Below are 24248 nucleotides of genomic sequence, written 5' to 3'. Positions count from 1 at the left end.
GAACCAACGACATAGGAAGGGAAAAGGATGAGATTCTGAAGGGAGAATATAGAGTGTTAGGCATCAATTTAAAAAGGAGGTCCTCGAGAATAGTAATATCTGGATTACTCCTGGTTCTATGAGCTACTGAGGGCAGGAATAGGAGGATAGAGCAGGTGAATGCATGGCTGAGGAGCTGGTACATGAGAAAAGAATTCACATTTTTGGATCATTGGATTCTCTTGGGGTAGAGGTAACCTGTACAAGAAGGACGGATTTCATCTAAATTGGAAGGGGACTAATATACTGGCAGGGAGATTTGCTTGAGCTGCTTGGAAGAATTTTTACTAGTAAGTGGGGGTGGGGGGGTGGAGGGTGGGTGGTGAGGTGGTGTTGGTGGGACGCAGGGAGATAGTGAGAAAAGAGATCAATCTGAACCTGGTACAGTTGAGAAAACAAGCGAGTCAAACAATCAGGGCAGGCAGGAGCAAACCAGAAAACAAGGTAGGACTGAAAAACTGCATTTATTTCAATGCAAGGGGCCTAAGAGGGAAGGCAGATGAACTCAGGGCATGGTTAGGAACATGGGACTGGGATGTCATAGCAATAACCGAAATGTGGCTCAGGGATGGACAGGACTGGCAGCTTAATGTTCCAGGATACAAATGCTACAGGAAGCACAAACAGGGAGGCAAGACAGGAGGGGGATTGGCATTTGATAAGGGATAGCATTACAGCTGTACTGAGGGAGGATATTCCCAGAAATACATCCAGAGATATTATTTGGTTTGAAATGATAAATAAGAAAGTTATGATTACCTTATTGGGATTGTATTATATACCCGCTAATAGTCAAGAGGGATATTGAGAAACAGATTTGGAAGGAGATTTCAGTTAACTGTAAAAATAATAGGGTGGTTATGGTAGGGGATTTTAACTTTCTAAACATAGACTAAAACTGCCATAGTGTTAAGGGTTTAGATAGAGAGGGATTTGTTAAGTGTGTACAGTAAAATGTTCTGATTCAATATGGAGATGTACCTACTAGAGAAGGTGCAAAACTTGACCTACTCCTGTGGGAACACTTTGGGGCCAGTGACCATAATTTTATTAGTTTTAAAACAGTGTTGAACAGATCTAAAAGTTGAAGTTCTAACCATTTAGATACAGAACTGGCTCAAAGGTAGAAGACAGAGGGTGGTGGTGGAGGGTTTTCTTTTCAGATTGGAGACCTGTGACTAGTGGTGGGGCACAAGGATCGGTGCTGAGTCCACTACTTTTCATCATTTATATAAATGATTTGGATGTGAGCATAAGAGGTATAGTTAGTAAGTTTGTAGATGACATCAAAATTGGAGGTGTTGTGGACAGCGAAGAACGTTTCCTCGGATTACAACAGGATCTTGATCAGATGGCCAATGGGCTGAGAAGTGGCAGATGGAGTTTAATTTAGATAAATGTGAGGTGCTGCGTTTTTGGAAAGCAAACCTTAGCAGGACTTGTATACTTAATGGTAAGGCCCTAGGGAGTGTTGCTGAACCAGGAGACCTTGGAGGCAGGTTCATAGTTCCTTGAAAGTAGAGTCACAGTTAGATAGGATAGTGAAGAAGGTGTTTGGTATGCTTTCCTTTATTGGTCAGAGTATTGAGTACAGGAGTTGGGAGGTCATGTTGTGGCTGTACAGAACATTAGTTAGGCCACTGTTGGAACATTGCATGCAATTCTGTTCTCCTTCCTCTTGCAAAGATGTTGTGAAACTTGAAAGGGCTCAGAAAATATTTACAAGGATGTTGCCATGGTTGGAGGATTTGAATAGGCTGAAGCTGTTTTCCCTGGAGTGTTGAGGCTGAGGGGTGACCTAATAGAGGTTTATAAAACCATGAGGGCCATGGACATGTAAATAGACAAGGTCTTTTCTCTGGTGTGGGTGAGTCCAGAACTAGAGGGCATAGGTTTAGGGTGAGAGGAGAAAGATATAAAAGAGACCTAAGGGGCAACTTTTTCACACAGAGGGTGGTACGTGTATGGAATGAGCTGCCGGAGGAAGGGGTGGAGGCTAGTACAATTGCAACATTTAAAAGGCTTCTGGATGGGTATACGAATAGGAAGGGTTTGGAGGGATATGGGTCGGGTGCTGGCAGGTGGGACTAGATTGGTTTGGAATATAGTTCTTAATTTGCTTTTAAAGATTTTCCACTCGTCTTTTAGTTTGTTATCTGTAAATATTCCTCCTTATTTACCTTTTAACTGAAAGTAACCTGTAATAGACAGTCAAAGTAGCAGCTATCATCAACCAATAAACTTGTCATTTTCCTGTGATGTCAGTCTTTGTTTTGTGCTGGGTCCCCCAACCCAGGACTTCAACTAATCCTGTTAAAAAGACTTTGAAAACTATGAACAAAAAAAGCAAGCAAAAATCACCTCCTCTCCTTTGCACCAAATTCCCACATTGTCTTCAGAATCCCTGGCCTGTCTACTGACTTGGACTGTGTCTCACTCCAGTCTCTTTCCTGACTGTATGAAGCTGACTGATCTCCCACAAGTGTGGGGAAGGCAGTAACATAGTCACTACACTAGTAATCTAGAGCCGCAGGTTAATGATCTAGCTAGTTAAAAAACTTGGATGCCAGCACAAATATGGAATGAACCTAAATACTGGCAGCAAATCTTATGCACTCAGGAACCTACATAATTCTCCCATAACTTCCAATGAGAACTACTGAAGTGTGTTTCCTTGTTAGGTGTCATTCTGGAGATTAAATCCAGAATAGACTACAAGTACAGATTGTACATGGCCTAACAGAGAGAATGAGTTCAGCAGGCAAAATATTCATGAAGTGCTCAATGTCTTAAGATTTGAGACTCATAAAGGATGATGGATTCCATAAAAAAGGCAATACAATCCACAGTCCCTTAGCTCCAAATAACATCAAATGAAATTTTCAGTCTTCTGTCCAAGGTTACTAACAGTTCCCATTTTACTGCCAATTCAGCTAGTTAATTACAGTGGTATTGTGAAAACTACCAATTAAAGGTAGTATTTTCAAGTGGAAAGAAAAGCATAATTATACCCTATTTCCAATCGAACAACTGCTGTGCAGATATATAGTGATTGCTTGCTTTGATACTAAGCTATAAAGACCAATGCAGATCTGTGTTGATGCCATTTGATGATCCTGGAAGCCATCCTGCTGAAAAAAATATAACATTGTATTGTCTGTGTCAGTCAATCACTCAATTCCACTGAGCAATGCTGCAGCCAGATTGTATATAAGGTGTTAGCAATTATATGAGCAGCGCAACAGTTGCACTTGAACATCTGTGTTTGACAATTACAAGAGCTAATTTTTAGCTTTGCCATCTGGGCAATAACGTGATGCTACAGTAGAACTCCTTTGGTTTTCTACACCTGAAGTAATTGCTCCAGCTAATATCCAAAAAATCGTCTCAAACTGCAAACAGTGTCTACACACAAATAAATGATACAAGTAAAAGACTAGTTACGATTCATCTCTCAAAACCTATCCATCCATAGAGAAAGTCATCATTCCATGTGAGAAATGTATGTTTATTTCAATGGAACTACAGATTGAAATATATCTCTTAACTACACTGACAACCAAGGAACTATCAAAATCAAAATGCTCTGCAGACCAAAGTGTATTACACACTGGGTCAGTGTCATGTACTAGATAATAAGACAGGCAGCAATTATCAAACACGATACAACAGTGTCAACCACGTAGAATCTATCTGATGATCCAAAGTACATTTAATGTGGATTTTTCGGAGCTATTTCTGTCAACAATATGTGCTGTTTGGTTATTTCTCTGACCTGACTAGCAGTTGCAAAAACAATTAATTCACAATTTGACAACAGCTTTTTTTTGCAAAGCACAGAACTCCAGAAGAGTAAATATAAGAAAATTCTCTATTTCATCATTCAGCAATTCATCAGTTTGCAGAACACCACAATTATGAGCATTAAATATCAATACTGAAGGATTCACATGAAAAATCAAAAAGTGAATCCAAACTGCTCATTTGAACAGTGGATCTTGGCAGCAGCAACTTTAGATCTTCTCCCTCCTACCTCAATCCATTCCTTATTTCATCACAGATTTATTTTCATGTTTTCACTTCCACATGTAATAAAATGAAGAAAGATTTAAGAAGGTTTCCTAGCTCAATAAAACTATTTGTCCACACCATAATTCACTCGTTCAGTCCCATTCAGCTTTTCAAAAAGCTGGAAATGTAGTTTTCTTTATGAAAGTAATGCCAGATCATTAATATGTCATGCATTCCAAACACGATTAATTATTACTGGTTCTGAGCCCCAGAAATGAAGACAACCATTAATCAAAACTATGCATCTCTCACAACTTTGTTTTCAGGAATAGAAATCTCTCTTCACTATTTAATTCACTAGTGACTTATGAAATTCCAATAGTAGGTTAACTATGTCTTCCAAACATTACATACAGACACATGAAATAGGAACTCAAATAGGCCATTCGGAACTTAGAGCTCCTCCACCATTCAGTAAGATCACAACTGATCTGGTTATGTTTTGAATTCCACATTCTCATCTATTCCTTGATGACTTATGTGTTTATTAATTCATCCATGGGATTTGGGGTTTGTTGGTTGGGCCAACATTTATTGCCCATCTCTAGTGTGATGATACTATGGCTTTAAGAGATGTATAATGTCCTGGTTTTCTTTTAATGAAGAAAAGTTGAGGCAAAGGTTGGAGTGGTCTGCTCAATGCCAATAAAGTAAATGGCTTGTGAGGCCTTGGTTTTTTTTTAAGTTGGAACAATAGAAGCAGCCTGAATGGGTGGGGTCAAGCTCCCACAGAGTCAGGATTTTTAGTTTTAGTTTTCAGCAGTTGCTGGTGTCTTGAAACTGGATGTGGAAGTTCTTAGTCCTCGCTCTGTTACAGCTAAAAACTGGCATTCTCTTCCTGCTGCTAGAATTGCATGGGATACAATCTATTTTACTGAAATTGCCTTTACCGGGGTGTGTTTATGAGATTGGAACAGTTAATTAATAGCAATTAATGTGTTCATTATTTTGTTAAGCATTTCAATAGTTACAGTTGAGCCAATTCTGTGTCTATATTTTAGTGTAAAATTAAGTGTGTTTGCTTAAAATCAAATAGTTTGATCAATCGAATTATATCTGGAATGCAATCAACAAGGCACAAGCCAGGGTTGCAATGGAATGCTCCCCGCTTGTCGCTTGAACAATACTCAAGAAGCTTGACACCATCCAAGACTAACGTGCCTTCTTGACTGATACCACATCCACAAACATTCAGTCTTTCCACTACTAATACATTGTGTACCACCTACAAGACGCACTGCAGCAATTTATCAAGATTCTTTAGAGAGCACCTTCCAAATGCATAAACACTACTGTCAAGAAGGACAGGGGGACATGTATGTAAGTTTCCTGCCAAAATTCTCACCATTCTGACTTGGAAATATACCACCATTCCTTCACTGTAAGTGTCAAAATCTCAGAACTCCATTCCACAGCATTTTGGGTGTATCAGTTCAAGAGGCAATCCATCACTCCTTCTCAAAGACAACCAGTGTTATGGTCTAGGCTATTTTCTGAATATATTGTGAGGGGTTTGGTTTGGTCCATAATATTGGTTGTCCTTGAGAAGGGGGTGATGGATTACCTTCTTGAACTGATACAATCCATCTGGTGTAGGTACACCCTAAATGCTATTAGGAATGGAGTTCTGGGATTTTGACACATACAATGAAGGAATGGTGATATATTTCCAAGTCAGGATGGTGAGTATCTTGGAAGGAAACTTGCACATGTGTTCCCATGTGTCTGATTCCCTTGTCCTTCCTGACAGTAATGTTCGTGCATTTGGAAGGTGCTGTCTAAAGAATCTTGATACATTTCTGCAGTGTGTCTTGTAGGTGGCAGTAGTGGAAGGACTGAATGTTTGTGGATGTGGTATCAATCAAGAAGGCAGTTCAGTCTTGGATGGTGTCAAGCTGCCTGAGTTTTGATCAAGCAACAAGTGGGGAGCATTCCATCGCAATCTTGACTTGTACCTTGTAGATTGTAGGCAAGTTTTGGCGAGTCAAAAGATAAATTACTTGCTGCTGAATTCCTAATCGTAGTATTGTTTGGCTATTCCAGTTCACTTTCTTGGCAATGATAATCCTCAGGGCATTGATAGTGCAGGATTTATCAATGGTAATTCCATTGAATGTCTAGGGATGATGGTTAGATTCATTCTAGTTGGAAATAGTCATTATCTGGAACTTGTGTGGTACAAATGTTACTTACCACCTGTTGGCCAAAACCTAGATTTTGTCTTTGCCTTGCTACCGTTGAACATGAACTGCCTCAGAAACAGAGGAATCGTGAATGGTGTTGAACATGATGCAGTAATGAGCATAATCCCCATTTCTGATGGAAGGAAGACCATTCATGAAGCAGTTGAAATGTTCAGACTTAGTGCACTACCCTAAGAAACTCCCTTACCTGACAAGAAACATCCACTTTCACAGTTTTCTGAGGCAGAGAGTTTCAAAGTCACAATACACTCTGAGAAAAATATTCACCTCAACTCTGCCCTCAAAAAGTGACCCCTATTTTATAACATTGCCGTCTAGTTTTGGAAATCTGGTTTCTGGTAAATTGGGAAAAACACAGGCTGATATACTAAAACCTTTTGATTGTCAAGGATTACATAAAGATATAGCTTGATTTTGCCAGACATAGCAAGAAATGCCAAGAAATCCCAAACAACAATCAAACTTATGCCTTTATCTCTGATCCAGCTTCCAATTAAGCATTTAGAAGCATCTTAATAGATGGTGTAGAACCATTACCTTAACTGACAAGTGGGAATCAGTATTTTTTAATGATGAAGAATGTGCCAACAAGATTTCCTGAGGCAGAGCCGTTGGGGCAAGTTTCAGAAAAAATTAATCAGAAAGGTTTATTCAACCTTTTACAAGGTATGGAGTTCCCACAAAAATGGAGTCAAATCAAGTTTCAAATACTATTTCATAAATATTCAAAGAAATTATGAATAGTTTGTGATTAAGCATTTTGTGTCTTCAGGTTATAATCCATAATCTCAAATATCACTCCAAAAGTGGTAAGAAACTTTAAAGACCATAATTAGAGCTTCTTGACATTATTGCCCTTATGATTGGAATAAAAGAATGTCCTGTTACATGTTTGTTATGAGGAATGCCCCTAATAACTCCACAAGGTTCAGTCCTTTTGAACTGGTATATACTCATGCAGTGAGAAAACCCCTTAAATTGATGAATTAAAAATTTATAAACCAAATATATACTTTTGACCGATGTGTCATATTTGAGAAAAAGTAACCAAGCATTGTTCAGAAAGCATTTGAAAAATAGCCAACTAACAATTGAAACTGGAGCTGATTAAAAGGCTATATCTTACAATTTTGTTTCTGGGGACATAATTTTAGTAGTTATCTGTCTCTGGGAAATGATTAAAAGCAAGGTTCACTGGACCTTACCAAATGAAAAAAAAACAATGATGAGAATTACGTACTGAATATTTCAAAGAGGAGAAAAAAATCAGCAAGTGTGTCATGTTAATAAAGTATGACAGGTAGGAATATTAGACCAAATGTATATCTACAGTCACAAAAGATAAAGGCAGTGAAAGAGAGAAATTGGAATTATTTGATAATGACTTAGAAATTAAACATTCTGAAGTTGACCCTCCAATAATCATATTAGACAATGTGGAGGTGCTTGAAATGTTAAATTGAATATTGTGCTATCTCTGAGAAAGCTAGCAAAGTTACTTATGAAAACTAATTTAGACTCAAATCAATTTGCATAAATAGGCCAGTAAAAATATCTTTGCCTTACATGAAGTTTAGGAAGGGTGTGCATTACCCATAAAACAACACCCTTCCAGACTCAATCCAGACATTAGCTCAAGTGAACAATGAGATCTAGCTCATGGTGGGCAATGACATTATTGAATTAAGTCATATAACTGATGTTCAAATGTCATGATGGTGCCAAAACCAGATGGTCACAATGACTATGTATTGATTATCTTAAAGCCAATACAGTAGCAAAAGTGGTTACATATCAAATTCCATGATTAGAAGATTGTACTAAAGGAGATTAGACAAGAGGTCATTTCAAAAATTGACTTGTTAAAAGGATCATGGCAAGTTTCATTCATATTATAGTCCAATAAATTTCAGCTTTTGTAACAAAAGATAGACCTTATCAATGTAAAATCATGACATTTAGAATGAAAAATGCACTAACAATTTCTGAATGATTAAACAACAAGGTCATTGAATTATTAAGCTTCTGTGTTGAATAGATAGATCACTTGGTGGTGTTCAGCCAAACCTGGGAAGAACATTTACAATTCTTCAACACAATTAATTGAGTGCTTTGTGTCATAAAGTTGAATAAAAGTTATTTTCCCCAAGTACAAGTGACCTTGCACAATGCTTTGCACAAGCTTTACATGGAATGTTATCTCCAGCATGATGTAATGTCTGAAGGGCAATGCTTCAGCTTCCATTTAAAACATAAGAAGTTGCATGTGCTGATGCTGTGGTGGAAGCAGTGACAGCCCTCATGCAGCATGCTGCCACTATGTCGACAGATACCAGCTTTCAAAGTAATTTATTGGAGTCCAGCAATGTATCCTTCAATATATTACTGAAGCCTCCCTGAGGAAGTGGCAGTGGCACCATGGACCATAGCCAACTGCCAACACTCAAAATGATAGTATTCATCCTCATGTTTTGTTCTGTGTGATATCTGTTCATTATCCAATTCATTCTGTATTCAAAGGGGATTTGAGAGTACTTCCGCCTCCCAATATTTTTAAGGGAGCATGGGATTAAGCTCAAGTGCTGGTAGCACTGACATTATTAAAGCACTGCACTCTGACTAATATTGCAATCTACCTGCAAACTTCCAAGGACTCACCTTAAAACACAAAGCCATCATCAAAATGGCATCCTGGCAGAACTATCACCAGAAGTATATGCACCAGGTTGAACACTTCAGAAAGTAAAGCAGTACTTGTCACACAAGGAAACTGAGCAGTAGAGCCAAAATTTCGAACATGGTTCAAAGAGGTGCATATTTTAGATTCTTAGCTGTCGAGCAGAATTTTAAACATGAATCTACGGCAGTCTACAGGTCAAACACAGCCTCAGGCGACTGACTGTGTGGAGTTTGCACGTTCTCCCCATGTCTGCGTGGGTTTCCTCCGGGTGCTCCGGTTTCCTCCCACAGTCCAAAGATGTGCAGGTAAGGTGATTTGGCCATGCTATATTGCCCGTAGTATTAGGTAAGGGGTAAATGTAGGGGTATGGGTGGGTTGCGCTTCGGCGGGTCGGTGTGGACTTGTTGGGCCGAAGGGCCTGTTTCCACACTGTAATGTAATCTAATCTAATCTAAGTATCTATCTCCCTCCACATTCTCAGAAGTCAGAAGATTTACCAGGATTTGGCCAGGAATGGAAGGGGTTTGAGTTATAAAAATAGGCTAGAACTTTTTTCACTGGAGTATAGGAGATTGAGGGGTGACCTTATAGAGATTTATAAAAACATGAAGGGCATAGATAAGGAGAATAGCAAGAGTCCTTTTCCTAGGATGGGGAAGTTCAAACTTGAGGGTATATTTTTAAGTTGAGAGAAGAAAGCTTTTAAAAGGACATGAGGGGAACGTTTTTACACAGAGAGTGGTGTGGAATGAACTGCCAAGGAAGTGGTGGATGCAGGTGCAGTTACAACATTTAAAAGATATTTGGATAAGTACATGAGTAGGAAAGGTTTGGAGGGTTATGGGTCAAACGCAGGCAGTTGGGACAGGTTTTGTTTGGGAAGGTGATTGGCATAGACTAATTGGACTGAAGGGTCTGTTTCCATGCTGTATGACTTTATGGCTCTATCTAAATACACAAGCTAAATCCAATTGTATGCTCGTAAAGGAAAATTGTGTACATACTTTTGTGGTAGGGATATTTCACAATGCAAGAAATATTTAATGGAAAATGTAATGCATTAATTGACCCAGCCTATATAACCAAGCAAAAGTGGGTACTGCAGATGCTGGAGATTAGAGTCTAGATTAGAGTGGTGCTGGAAGAGCACAGCAGGTCAGGCTGCATCCGAGGAGCAGGAAAATCAACATTTCAGGCAAAAGGAATCCTGATGAAGGGATTTTGCCCAAGACGTTGATTTTCCTGCTGCTCAGATGCTGCCTGACCTGCTATGCTTTTCCAGCACTACTCTAAATTTGCCTATATAACCAATCTTTCAGGAGATTGCTGATTCTTCTTGGATTTTCGAATTATGTCGATGAAGTGATATGTTATAAAGTAGGAGGCAGGGCAACTAAAAGGAACTATCAGTTTATGCCTATATTACTAACTATGATTCCATTAGTTTTGAAGTACATTTGTAGAAAATTGCTGGCTAAGTAGTCTATATATGTAAATATGCTGAACATTGGTGTCTTTACAACAGGAAAGAATTACTTGGTCAAAATGTTACCTACAAAATTTTATGTTCAGTAGAAAACTAAGCAAGTGACTAAAAATAATTATGGAATTCATGAAGGAATCATGATTTTAAGCTGAATGAACAGGTATTGCCACTGTTTACTTGAGATATAATTATGTGATGCTTCTTGCCCAAACCATTGATGGACATTGGATATATCCTAATGCACTGGGAATTCACCATTGACATTGACAGCCTGCAAATCAGACACCTCTTAGGCTAATTAAGTCCTCGTAAAATGTGTTATTCATGTCTAAAAATATACATTAGTCTCAGTGCCTAATCAGTGCTGTTGGAGATCAACACCACATACAGGTTAAAAATACTTGGCTTAATTGACCATATTACTTTGTGTTCCTTAAAGAGGAGTTTGCTTTGGTGGATACATAATAACTGGACTATGAATGGTGCAAAGCCAAATTAAATCCAGACAAGCAATAAGTAATAACAACAGTTCACGTGTTGGAGAAGCATTCAGAATGAGCATGAACTTTACAACTAGTGACTGAACCATCTCAAGTTAAGTGGCAAGCTTTTCGCTAGGTAATGGAAATCAGTTCAATACTGTTTTGCTTGGCTACAAACAAATTGAGACATTGTTATATTCCCAGCTGATTTGTTGCTGGACGAGTTAGTTCACAGACTAAAAGCTGGCATGTCAGATCTTTTGATTTGGGTTTTAATGTGGTGGTCCTTCACTGAAATGCAAGCACGCATGTTGCAGATTATTGCAATAAAATAAACTAAACTGTTTATATATAACAGGTTTAAAAATTTTAAAACATACAGTAAAACATAATGCCATTAATCCTAAAAGCAGTCCTTGACAGTACTCATACCAGAGAGAATTCCCTTCTCTTTCACATTTAAATGTTTTTGTTTTAACTGTGGCTTCAGCTCCCAGTTGAGAGTCAGATAGTTTCTTCGTAGAGCCTTCTTACAACTGAGCTTATATTTTCTCAGCTTCAAGTAACTTCTTCAGAGTTGTAACCAAATGCTTCTGGACTGGAACTTTTAAAACCAAACTATTTCTTATTAGTTTTTAATATTTCTTAATGTAACCTATTTCTAAATTCCTAAACTATCTCCTTTTTTCAGAAACAATTGTCTTTCATGACTAGTTTCAGCTAAGCCTCCTGAAAAACCTTGCATACTGAAACCCAAAAGCTTCTGAGTCTGTGGGTGTTTCCCTTAACATCCCCGCCCTTAAAATGTCCACACTTTCTATCTGAAAGCCTAACGGACTATAGTGTTATTTTGTTTGCTCATAAAATGGGAATAAGCTGCTTGGTCAGAATGAGGGAAACAGAGAATAAGTATCTGAGGATTTGGGTCAAAGTAGGAATTTGAGACAGAGGGGAAAAGAGGTGATTTAATTAAAGTTTACTGCAAATGAAGTAACTTGATGCATCCATGGGATGTACCAGCAACTATCTGTATACTGCTGCAGAAGTGACACTTTGTTCTCGGAGACTAGGCAAAGCTATATCTCCAGGCTTGTTGCTTGCTGTCATAGCACTCACTCACTCTGAGCTACTTGGATGCTCACTGTATCCCTGCCTTTTTACACTTTGTCCCTTCAGCCCGAGAAACCAAGTTCATATTACTTCTGTCTTGCCTTGCCATTTAGTGCACACACAAGCGAAGTAAACTTGTTGTGGTTATAAGCACACCTCAGTCAGTTTAAGGGAGAGGTGGTTAATAAGGTAAATAAGGTATGATGAGAAGTCTTGCTGTGCCTTGTGGTAAAAATCCTTCTAAATATCCCAATGCAAAAAAAAGTCAGATTTGGTCCATAGTGTCTATTTTTAATGAGGAATTTACAAGAAAACTTGAAGAACTAGAGATCCAAGTGGCTAGGGAGTATGAGAAGTGAAGGAAATTACTATTAGTGAAAAGATTGTTCCGGAGAAAGTTTTCAGCTGAAAAGTGATAAATTCCCAGGCCCTGATATTATATATCCCCAAGTGTTGAAGGAAGAGTCTATAGTGGTAGTTGATACAGGGAGGTGATTATCTTCTGAAATTCTATAGATTCTGTTTTAATTCCTGCAAATTGGAAAGTAGCAATGTCATTTGACTACTTAAGAAGTGAACGAGAGAAACTAGGGAACTGCAATCCTGTTAGCCTTACATCAGCAATTAGGAAATGCTAGATTCTATTATAAAGGATGTGATAAATAAAATTTGATAATAATGATCTAATCGGGCATAGTCAGCATGGATCAGTGAATGGGAAATCATGTTTGATGAACTTGATCGAGTTTTTTTAAGATGTCGCTAACAAAATTGATGACGGTGAACCGAGGAACATAGTATGCTTAGATTTTCAGAAGGCTTTTGGTAAAGTCCCCAACAGAAGGATGGTTAAATAAATTCAAGCACTTGTAAGAGGTGGTTATGTACTGGTATAGATTAATGATTTGCTAACAGACAGAAAATAGCGAGTAGGAATAAATGAGTCTTCCTCACATTATCAGGCTGTGATGAGTGGAATATTGCAAGGATCAATAGTTGGGCCTCTGCTGTTCATAATACATGTCAATGATTTGGAGAAAATGTAGGGTTTCAAAATGTGCAAATGATACAAGTCTGTTGTGAGGAAGATGTAAAACAACTTCAGGAAGATGCGGACAGGCTTAGTGCACAGCCACAAATATGGCAGTTGGAATGTGGAAAAATGTGAGTCTATCCACTTTGATAGGAGGAACTGATATGAAGAGCATTTATTAAATTCTAAGAGGTTGGAAACTGTAGATGCACAAGTGACCTAGGTGTCCTTGTCACTGATGCCTAACATGCAGGTGTAGCAAGCAAGACTAATGGAATATTAGCCTTTATTACAATAGAATTTTAATCTGGGACTAATGAAGTCTTGCTACATTTATACAGGTGCATAGTTATACTTCACCTGGACTACTGTGCACAGTTTTGGTATCCTTAGCTGAGGAAAAATATTATTGCCATAGAGGTGGAGCAACAAAGGTTCACCAGACTTGTTTGTGGGGTGACAGGACTGTCAATTAAAGAAAGATTAGGAAAATTTGGCCTGTATTGACAAGAGCTTTTAAGAATGAGAGGCAATCTCCTTGAAACTTAGAAATTCTTAAAGGGGTGGACAAGGTAGATACAGGCATGATTTTTCCAGGGGTTGGGAAGTCTAGAACCAGGGGACATGATTTAAAATTAAAGGGGATGCCATTTAGATTCAAGATGAGATGAATTTCTTGGGGGATTGTATGCCATTGGAATTCATCATACGGTGATGGAAGGTCAGTCTTTGAGCATTTAAGGTAGAAATGGATAGATTTCTGATTATTAGTGCCTTACTGAGTTATGGAGATGGTTGGACAAAAGCCATTCAAGTGTTTGATCAGCCACGATCCTATTGAATGGTGTAGCAGGCTCAATGGGATAAATAGTTTACTCCTGTTCCTTACGTTTATAAACTTTCCAAACATAGCCTCCATGAACAATATCTCTCAGACTGTTTTATAAAAGAACTTATCATAACTGCAGAAATACTTACAAGATAATCATTAAACCACTTATGAGACACAGAGCAAAGCCCACGTGGCACTAGCTTAAATCCCAAACTCTAAAATAGATTAAAATACATCACAACGTACAAAAGCCAAATGTGGTATTTTGAATATTTTCTGGCCACAGCTTACACCATTGTTAAAGTGTAAAACAGTGTGTGAAAATAAATAATACTAAACACCAATATTCCAGAATTTTAAATCTGAAAATACAAGTCAAGACAGTTGTTGGATATTAAGCATGACAGAAAACATGAAAAAATTGATGTAGTTATTGACAGCAAATGCCTAAAAGTAGCATGGAAGTATAATGTTATAAAACTTGAGTTACAAAACAGAAAAGTAGAACAACGAAAGCTGAGCAGTTCTGTGCCACCACTCTGGGGTAAAGTTTTTGAAGAACTCAACAGAACAAGGGTAACAAAGCTGCTAGAGCTAGCCAATTAGTTAAATGAACAAATCAGAATATGGCTTCATCCTTCAAAGTTTAAATAATACCCGAGAAAACTAATATCATCCTAAGCAGAATTTAGATTCAGTGCCACTGTCAATAATTGTGAAAACCTTCAGCGTATTTGCTACAAACTGGCTACTGGCATGTTTAATTTGGTGAAAATTCATTCAAACTGTGCACCCTAAATATTCTTCTCAGGCGTTTTATGTATACAAGTATGCCCTTTGAAATTAACTCAGAAAACTATCTGTCGATGATGACATTGAAGGAGTAAACATTATTATGAGCGATACCTGATTTGTGCAGATAGTGAATAAACTCAGCATCAAGAAAAGTGATCTATTTGAATTTTGATTATGACTGAATTCAAGTGCAAAGTTAGAGAAATCATTTATAGATGCACCTTCTCAGCAAAAAAACCTAAAAGTCAATGTAGAAAAAGGGAAAGAATTCAAACGTGAAAAATCAAGCAACTGTAGCCCAATATTGTTGATATATGACAATTCCTGTTTAATTCATACACTATAACAACACCACTTAGGAAAAGTGGAATGACCTTAGATTGGTGAATAAGATGAGAGATTTGAATTCTAACAAGAAAAATCAAGCAACTGTAGCCCAATATTGTTGATATATGACAATTCCTGCTTAATTCATGCACTATAACAACGGCACTTAGGAAAAGTGGAATGACCTTAGATTGATGAATAAAATGGGAGATTTGAAGAGTCACAACATATGGTTGTGGAAACCTCAAAGATGAAATATTATGATGTGATTACATTAGTAAGGATTGACATTGATGTTCTCAATTTGGAAATGGTGCAATGATTTTAGAAAGAAAATGTGTATGGTGTAATTAAAAACTGAAACAGAGTTGATCAGGTCAACGCAAGGTGGTTGGCAGAAATACAAAATAGGATGGAAAACAGGAAGGGTTTAGTGACAAAAAGATTCATAGTTCAAGAACCTTTGGGACTAGTAATGAGTAAGATAATGTGTAAGACTGGAAAGTAACCATTCAAATGGGCAGCAAAGGAATAAAATGATGTTTCTACAAAATCAGCAAAGAACAAAAGCAAAACAAAATGGAGGCAGCGGTTATAACTTAAAATTGGTGAACCCGTTGCTGAGTCCAGAAGGTATAGATGATGAGTCAAAAGCTAAGATGCTGAGATAACTGTGGCAGTGAAGGTCAGAGTGAGAACTAAGTGGAGAATTGAAATGAGAGGGGACAGGAAGCTCAGTGTCGTGCTTGTGGACTGAATGGAAGTATTTCTCAGAGCGGTCACCCAATTTGCGTTTGGTGCCCCCATTATAGAAGAGACCACATTGTGAGCAGCAAATGCAGGAGACTACATTGTAAGAAGTATAAGTAAATGGGTGTATCACATGGAAAGAACAGAGAATGGACGGGTTAACAAGGCAGGTATTGCACCACCAGCTCTTATATGGAATGATGCTATAGAAGTGGGTGACTGTGTTTGGGAATATTGTGTGTCTTTTGTAAACTTATACCAATTCAATACAAATGAGTAGAGAATATTTTAAATCTTTTGTTCCAGATTCCGTCTTCACTTCTACCTGGCCAGGAAGAAAAATGAGTGAGCACAGCTAACTGCCTAAGTTTGGAATCTCATTACCTCTTGCTGGCTAGAAGAGATTCATTAGATCATAGAATAGATTATAGAACCCCTACAGTGTGGAAGCAGGCCATGCAGCCCACCAAGGCTACACCAATCCTCTGAACAGCATCCCACCCCAAACCAATCCCCCTCCACCTATCCCTGTAACCTGAAATTCCCATGGCTGATCTACCTAGTCTGTACACCCCTGGACACTATGCCAATTTAACATGGCCAATCTACCTAACTTGCACATCTTTGGACAGTGGCAGGAAAATAGAGCACCTGGAGGAAACTCACCCAGGCACAAGAAGGATGTGCAGACTACACACAGATTGTCACCTGAGGCTGGAATTGAACCCTGGGTCCCTGGCACTGTGAGGTAGCAGCGTTGACCATTGAGCTACTGTGCCACCCAAGGGGACAATTTTAGGGGACACTTTTTTGCCAACTGTTTAACATAAGGTTGCTGAATGAAGAGGTAAAAGAAACACAACGTTTCACGCGATAAACCACTTTACAATCAGTGAAGTACTTTTTAGTGTACAATTTCCATTGTAATTTAAGGATATATAGCAGCCAGTGTATGTGCAGCAAAGTCCCACAAACTGACATGAGACAATGATCAAATCATTTCTTTTCAGGCTTGGTAGGTGATGAATATTGACCAGAAAATGAGATGGCATAATGCTATGGAATATTTAATATAGACAGGCAGAAGGCTAGAACAACACAGCAAGCCAGGAAGCATCAGGAGGTGCAGAATTCAATGTTTTGGGAATATTTAATGGCCACCTCATACAATTGATGAGGCCTCATTTTTCTTTGAAGATAGTGAAGTACCTCCTCACAACTGCACTGAAGCAGCAGCTCTAAGTGTGTGTTCAAGTTGCTGAAATTAACTTTAAACCCAAACCCTTTTGGGTTTGAGACAGCAGTGCTATTACTGAGCTGAGCACCAGTATGTTTGCAGGAAAAGTAGGAATGGACCTGGATGGTATTTTGACAAGAATTGAGCTGAAATCATATTTTGACAGTGAAACTGATCTTAGCAAAACAACAAAACGAGTAATCTTGGTGAAGTCAGAAGAGATTTTGTCAGGAATTGGGAAATGTTGAATATATTTTAAAAGCTTATGTTAATATATTTAAAAAGTGAATAGTTCACCATTTAGGGGTACAGGTTTACAGCTCCTTGAAAGTGGAGTCATAGGTAGACAGGATGGTGAAGAAGGCTTTTGGCATGCTTGCTTTCATCAGTCACACCATTGAGTAGAGGAGTTGCAACTGCACAAGATGCTGGTAACGCTACATTTGGAGTACTGCATGCAGTTCTGGTTGCTCTACTAAAGAAAAGATATAATTAAACTAGAAAGAGTGCAGAAAAGATTACTAAGATGCTAACCAGACTGGAAAATTTGAATTATGAGGAGAGACAATATAGGCTTGGAATTGTTTGCCCTGGAGTGTAGGAGACTGAGGGGTGACCTTATAGAGGTCTATAAAATCATAAGAGACTTAGATAAGGTGCATAGACAACAGCTTTTCCCCATGATAGGAGTGTCTAAAACTAGAGGGCATAAACTAGAGTTTATGGTGAGAGGGGAGAGATACAAAAGGATCCAGAGGGACAGTTTTTTCATACAGAGGGTGCTGAGTGTCTGGAATGGGCTGCCAGAGGTAGTGGTGGAGGCGAGTACAATTTTGTCATTTCAGAAATAAAGAAAACAAGTGCAGGAGTAGGCCATTCAGCCCTTCGAGCCTGCACAACCATTCAATAAGATCATGGCTGATCATGCAATCTCGGTAATGCTGGAAAATGATCGCCAATGTATCCGTTATTTCTAGGGCCATTTCCTTAAGTACTCTGGGATGCAGAGCATCAGGCCCTGGGGACTTGTCAGGTTTTAATCCCATCAATTTCCCCAGTACAATTTCCTGACTAATAAGGATTTCCTTCAGTTCCTTCTTTATGCTTGACCCTCTGTCCCCTAGCATTTTCTGAAGGTTATTGGTGTCCTCCTGAGTGAAGGCAGATCCAGAGTATTTGTTCAAGTGGTCTGCCATCTCTCATTGTCCATTATGAATTATCCATTACCTGATTCTGACTGCAAGGAACCTACATTTGTCTTCACAGGCCTTTTACTCTTCACATATCTATAGAAGCATTTGCAGTCAGTTTTTATGTTTTCTGGAAGCTTACTTTCATATTCTACTTTCCCTTTCTGAATTGATTCTTTGTCCTCCTCTGCTCAACTTTAATTTTTTTTTCCAGTCCTCAGGTTTGCTGCTTTTTCTGGCCAATTTATATGCTTCCTCTTTACTCTTAACAGTATCCCTGATTTCCCTTGTTATCCATGTTTGAGCAACCTTTCCTGTTTTGTTCTTACACCAAATAGGAATATACAGTTGTTGAAGTTTGTTAATGTGTGCTATTATCTGCCCACTATCGACCCCTTAAGAATCCTTGATCAAGTTATCCTAGCCAATTCATGCCTCAAACCATCAAAGTTAGCTTTCTTTAATTTCAGGATCCTAGTTTCAGAATTAATTGTGTCACTCTCCATCTTAATGAAGAATTCTAGCACATTATGGTCACTCTTCCCCAAAGGATCTCACACCACAATGTTGCTAATTAATTCTCTCTCATTACACAATACCCAGTTGAGGGTGGCTTGTGCTGGAGTTGGTTCTTCGACATATTGGTCGAGGAAACTATCCCGCATACATTCCAAGGAAAACAGCCCTAACCTATTCAACTCTCCCTATAGCTCAAATCTTCCAACCCTGGCAACATCCTTGTAAATCTTTTCTGAACCCTTTCAAATTTCACAACATCTTTTCTATAGGAAGAAGACCAGAATTGCATGCAATATTCCAACAGTGGCCTTACTAATGTCCTGTACAGCCGCAACATGACCTCCAAACTCCTGTACTCAAATAATACAACTTAAGTGTACTAGTTAAAACTCTAACCCCTTTAGAAGCTCCCCTTCTACAAACAGACATACAGGCAGAAAAAAAGGATGAGTGTTATGGGTAGAGGAGAAAGGCAATTCAGTAGTTCCTGTACAGAGTTTGCTGAGATGATTCTTCTGCTGATCAGAACATAGCTTCTCCCAATATGTTTACCTGTTTACAGGATGCACAGGGTGACTGTTTCCCACTTGTAAAGGTCTTAGACTTATCAATTCAAAATCACAGCTAACAGCAGCTGGAAAGGGAAATGCATTGGTTAACTTCAGGCTTGAGATGCTTTTTATTGAAGAGCAAAATCAGCTCCTTCTCCTCCGGAGATCCAATGGTTTCCAGTAAAACATTTGCACCCCCAGCTACTCAGCCAGCTGGGAGCCAATTGCATTGTTGTTGGCAGGCAGAAGGCCTTTGATATTGAAACTGGTCACTCGTCCATAGACCAGTTGGTTACTTGTTGCCTGCCAAAGCTTGATTTGTACACACCCTTTGGCTCCAGCTCATCTGCAAGCTAAGCTTCCACCGCTGCTTGAACAAGCTCTTGTACAAATAGTGCTTACAATGAGAATCATAAAGCAAGTGTAAATTCCAACATACTTGAGCAATACCATGGGTCGGTCCACATAAATAAAGGTTTGCTGTTGAAATGATGTTTCATTATGAGACAACTGTGAATTTGGTAAATACCAATGTCAAACATAAAAGAGACATAAAGCTAATGCATTCAATGTTTCTCAGATTAAAATTGGATCTTTGCTCTTTAAGCATTCAAATAGAGAAGTAGCTTTGCTTTCTACACTGCACAATCTTCTTTTTCAAGCACTATTGTAATACAATCACAGAATTAGCAGCTGCACAAAATAGTGTTGGACAGATTTAATACAAAACACCTTATGTGCATAATAAGATATCAACTTCAAAGAGAGCTTTAATGAGACATGAAAAGGTGACAAGTGTGCAGTTTTTCAGTAAGAGTGGTAAGGAATAGTTAAATAGTTCATGTGGATTTAATTTTTTCCACAGCATGTAAGATTGTAATCTCAGTGCTATTTAACTGGACACATAGATGCTTTTCTTTCATTTTTATGTTTTGAATTTTGTTTTCTGTTTAGCTCTGCTCTCTTGATCACTTTTATTGCATGCTCCACAATTCAGCTGTGAGTGGGTGATTGTCTTATCTGTCAATACTCTCAAGTGGGACATCAATGTAAGTTGGTGATCTCCAATAGCAAGGGTTATACATGTACGAAACAGCTTCAATCCTATGACATCTTGCTGCCAAATGCATCTTTATTTAGGATCTCAGCCAAGAACTGAAAGCAGTAACTGAGTAAAATGTCAATCCTTGGAAATGGATATTTCCACAATGATTACCTGACCAAACTTCGCAATTAGGTTTCTATGTTGCATGTTGATAAAAACCACATTTTTCTTCTCCAATTCAGTTTACTGCTGCTTTGACCTATGATGGAATATTCGTCATCGCTGAAGCTTTTCGGTATCTACGAAGGCAACGGATTGATATCTCAAGAAGAGTAACTACTGGAGACTGCTTAGCCAATCCTGCAGTACCTTGGAGCCAAGGAATTGATATTGAACGGGCTCTAAAACAGGTATGAGGAATTCTGTTTCCAACTGATTTAACTTGCCAATAGAAGAAATCATATAGATGCAGTTCACATCCACCAGCAATTCGTACATATTTAAATAGATTTTGTAATTTTTTAAAATTAAAGCGTTTTCTAATTGTAAATTAACCTTAACAACTCCCCACTGGAGAAATCAGATTTAAATTCAAAATTTAACTGATGTTTAAGCTTAATTCTTCTCAATAAATTACTTTCATTAATTCACATCTTGGCTGCCTAATCAAGAGAGTTACTCTGTTCAGAATTTTAAGAGATTGAATGAATTTTCATTATTTTCATAATTCTATTTATATTATGTGTAGATTGTGGTGATACCTGTTAAAAAAACTAACAGTGTGTTAATCATCTGGGTTTTTATTAATGGACAATTTAGAAAATACATTCAGGAGCTCAAGAGATGCAGCATGAACTGTGAGCCTCCAATATGTGTTGGTTTATTATGCCACCGCACTATTTGCCTTACACACCACCCCCACTCCCCAGCTAGTTTAAGAAATTACTGGTTTTCCACAATCAGTCTCCAGTAATCATATATATGAAAGTAGTTTGTGCTTTTTAATGCCAATCAGTTTGACATGTTCTGATTCATTGTTGACAGAAAAATATCAATTTTGTAATGGTTATATACTTTATTACTTCTCTTTTCTTGGGACTTACAGAATACTTCCATCGTTAGTGATAGAACAGTTCAGAAGCAACTTGAAACTTCATCTCAAATAAAATTACAGCCCATTCTGCTGATTTTCTTCTCTATTATCCTGAAAACACTTACTCATTATGGGATTACCAGTTCCAGTCACTGGGACTTCACTCTGGTGACCACCTTCATGTCATGATCCTTGGAGTGAGTAAGGATGCAATTGATTTATAATAACTGTCGTACGTGTTGCAGAACTAACTACTACCAGCTATTTGTCAGATGCTGCCACCAATCCTCCTTTCTGCAATGGATCCAAAGGCCATTATGTTTAATAGTGGTAGAGGATGAACCACTAATATGTCCCAACAAGAAACACTTCTCTAAAATACAGTAAGCCTTTGTGGTTACAAGTTATAATGGCAGATTCAACTTAATTATAAAAATGAGCAAGAACCAGGATTTACATATTTGATAGGAGAAAGTGAGGAGTGCAGATGCTGGAGACCAGAGTTGAAAAATGTGCTGCTGGAAGAACACAATAGGCCAGGCAGCATCCGAGAAGCAGGAGAATCGACGTTTCGGGCAGAAGTCCTTCTTCAGGAATGAGGCTGGTGTGCCAAGCGGGCTGAGATAAAGGATAGGGGGGAGGGAATTTGGGGGAGGGACGCTGGGACTACAATAGGTGGAAGGAGGTGAGGGTGATAGGCCATAGAGGGGGTGGGGGCGGAGAGGTTGGGAAGAAGATTGCAGGTCAAGAGGGCGGTGCACGGGGCGGTTGGGTTGGTTGGTGCAGGTGTCCCAGAGGTGTTCTCTGAAATGTTCTGCAAGTAGGCGACCTGTCTCCCCAGTGTAGAGGAGACCACATCGGGTGCAACGGATACAGTAAATGATGTGTGTGGAGGTGCAGGTGAATTTGCGATGGATATGGAAGGATCCACTGGAGCCTTGGAGGGAGGTGAGGGGGGAGGTGTGGGCGCAAGTTTTGCACTTCTTGCGGTTGCAGGGGAAGGTGCCGGGAGTGGAGGTTGGGTTGAGTACATATTTGATCCCAACACATCTTAAGCTGTGCTGCCCTCTTGCTCCACCCAAGAATGTATGAGTTCAGAAAACATATTCTTCAACATTAACCCTTTCCAAATTATTACCATACACAAATTCTACCCCCAAACATTAGCATTTGTATGCAGCTACATATCTACTTTTACATTGTCCGTTACCCAGCTTTTAAATGCTTATAATAGAAATGCTCTACTGTTTCCTTCTAACACTGTTCCTTATTTTATAGGGAAAAGTGTTGCACTATTTTACTTCCTTTAAGTTTCAAATTCTTTTAAATACAAACTTGCATCTTGTTTGTTTGCTGGGAACAGAAGCTGGTGGGGTGTAGGTGTCCTGGCTTTTAAGTAATCAGAATGAATTTTTCCTACCTTTTGTGGAATTAAGCACAATACACATCCTTGTTTCCAATTTTCAAATAAACTCAAGTGGCTGTGGCCTGAATAAATCCTCCCATCAAATCCGTGGTTTAAATTGTCTACCTGCCAGTCTTATCACAGTATTAAAATTTTTCTTCTTCTGTCAGACTCGATCTCTAAAATATTTAAATTGCCTTTTTGTTGTCTTAACTCTGCTCTACGATGTTTCTGATGTTGCATTCTCACTGTAAATGAGTTGAATGACTCTTGATTCATGGTGTGTACTCATTGCAGTGGTGATGCCCAAGATGAAAGGTAAGTGCAGTGATTGGAATGAGGTCAGCCAGGTGGACCTCATTAAATGTGAGTTCCCTGACTGGGGCTGTTAACCTGGTCCAATCAGGGAGTCATGGCTGACAGATATAAGTGTTGTCACTCTAGGAATGGGCTCTGAGCTAGCTGGGTCAGTGTCATGTGTAAGTATAAGGTGATTAGTGATGGGTTGCCAGCCTCCTTGGAGTTATTTCAGTAAGTGTTCTTCTTTTATTCCTATTCCTTCCATCCTGATATTTTGTGGGATTTTTTTTTAACTGAATCCATGAAATTTCAAAACAGCTGCTTCCCTGTCAAACCTGAATAAGAGCTGCTCCCTACAAATCCTTCTTCTCTAAGGACCCTGTAAGTGACAAATCTGACTAATGTTTTTTTTTACCCTCTTTCTAGTCCACGTTGCCTTTTCTGCACCTCTTACTAGCTCTGAGGTGAGGTTTTCAGCTGACGTGCAGTGTTCTTACATATACTGGAAGCTAATATTTTAATATACAAAGCCGTGTTCTTTGCAAATGGAAAGAACGTACACATTTATCTGGTTCATCTCAACAAAAATAGACAGCAGCCATTCATTAGTTTAGTTCTTAGGACAATGCCTTCACCAATCAGAGTCAACCTCGCTGATTTAAAATTACATAAAACCCGAATAGTTAACTATTAATCATAATTGGCTGGTACATTTCCCATGGCAACCCCTGGATGAATCAATCTGTTTGCCAACCAAGCTGCACTTTCCTCTCATATAGTATAAATGTAGGTATCGAGGAGAAAGTGAGGACTGCAGATGCTGGAGATCAGAGCTGAAAATGTGTTGCTGGAAAAGCACAGCAGGTCAGGCAGCATCCAAGGAACAGGAGAATCGACATTTGGGGCATAAGCCCTTCTTCAGGAATGAAGAAAGTGTGTCCAGCAGGCTAAGATAAAAGGTAGGGAGGAGGGACTTGGGGGAGGGGTGTTGGAATTGTGATAGGTGGAGGAAGGTCAAGGTGAGGGTGATAAGCCGGAATAGGGTGGGGGCGGAGAGGTCAGGAAGAAGATTGCAGGTTAGGAAGGCGGTGCTGAGTTC

The 24248-nt window shown here is 38.9% G+C and overlaps 1 protein-coding gene across 7 annotated transcripts in view; it reads left to right on the top strand.

The window, feature by feature from the left end:
• gria3b (glutamate receptor, ionotropic, AMPA 3b) overlaps window positions 1–24248 on the top strand; it is a 340234-nt gene that overhangs the window by 177238 nt on the left and 138748 nt on the right. For all 7 annotated transcript variants that reach the window (XR_006313803.1, XM_043704895.1, XM_043704894.1 and 4 more), the window contains exon 7: window positions 20594–20761. Coding sequence is in view for 6 of the 7 variants with exons in the window: in XM_043704895.1 (XP_043560830.1) it covers window positions 20594–20761 (168 nt within the window). In the remaining variant the exon portion in view is untranslated. The remainder of the gene's footprint in view (window positions 1–20593; window positions 20762–24248) is intronic.

This window comes from Chiloscyllium plagiosum, chromosome 15, assembly GCF_004010195.1.
Source record: "Chiloscyllium plagiosum isolate BGI_BamShark_2017 chromosome 15, ASM401019v2, whole genome shotgun sequence".
NCBI classification, from domain to species: Eukaryota; Metazoa; Chordata; class Chondrichthyes; order Orectolobiformes; family Hemiscylliidae; genus Chiloscyllium; species Chiloscyllium plagiosum.
This window is presented reverse-complemented; position numbering and strand designations above follow the sequence as displayed.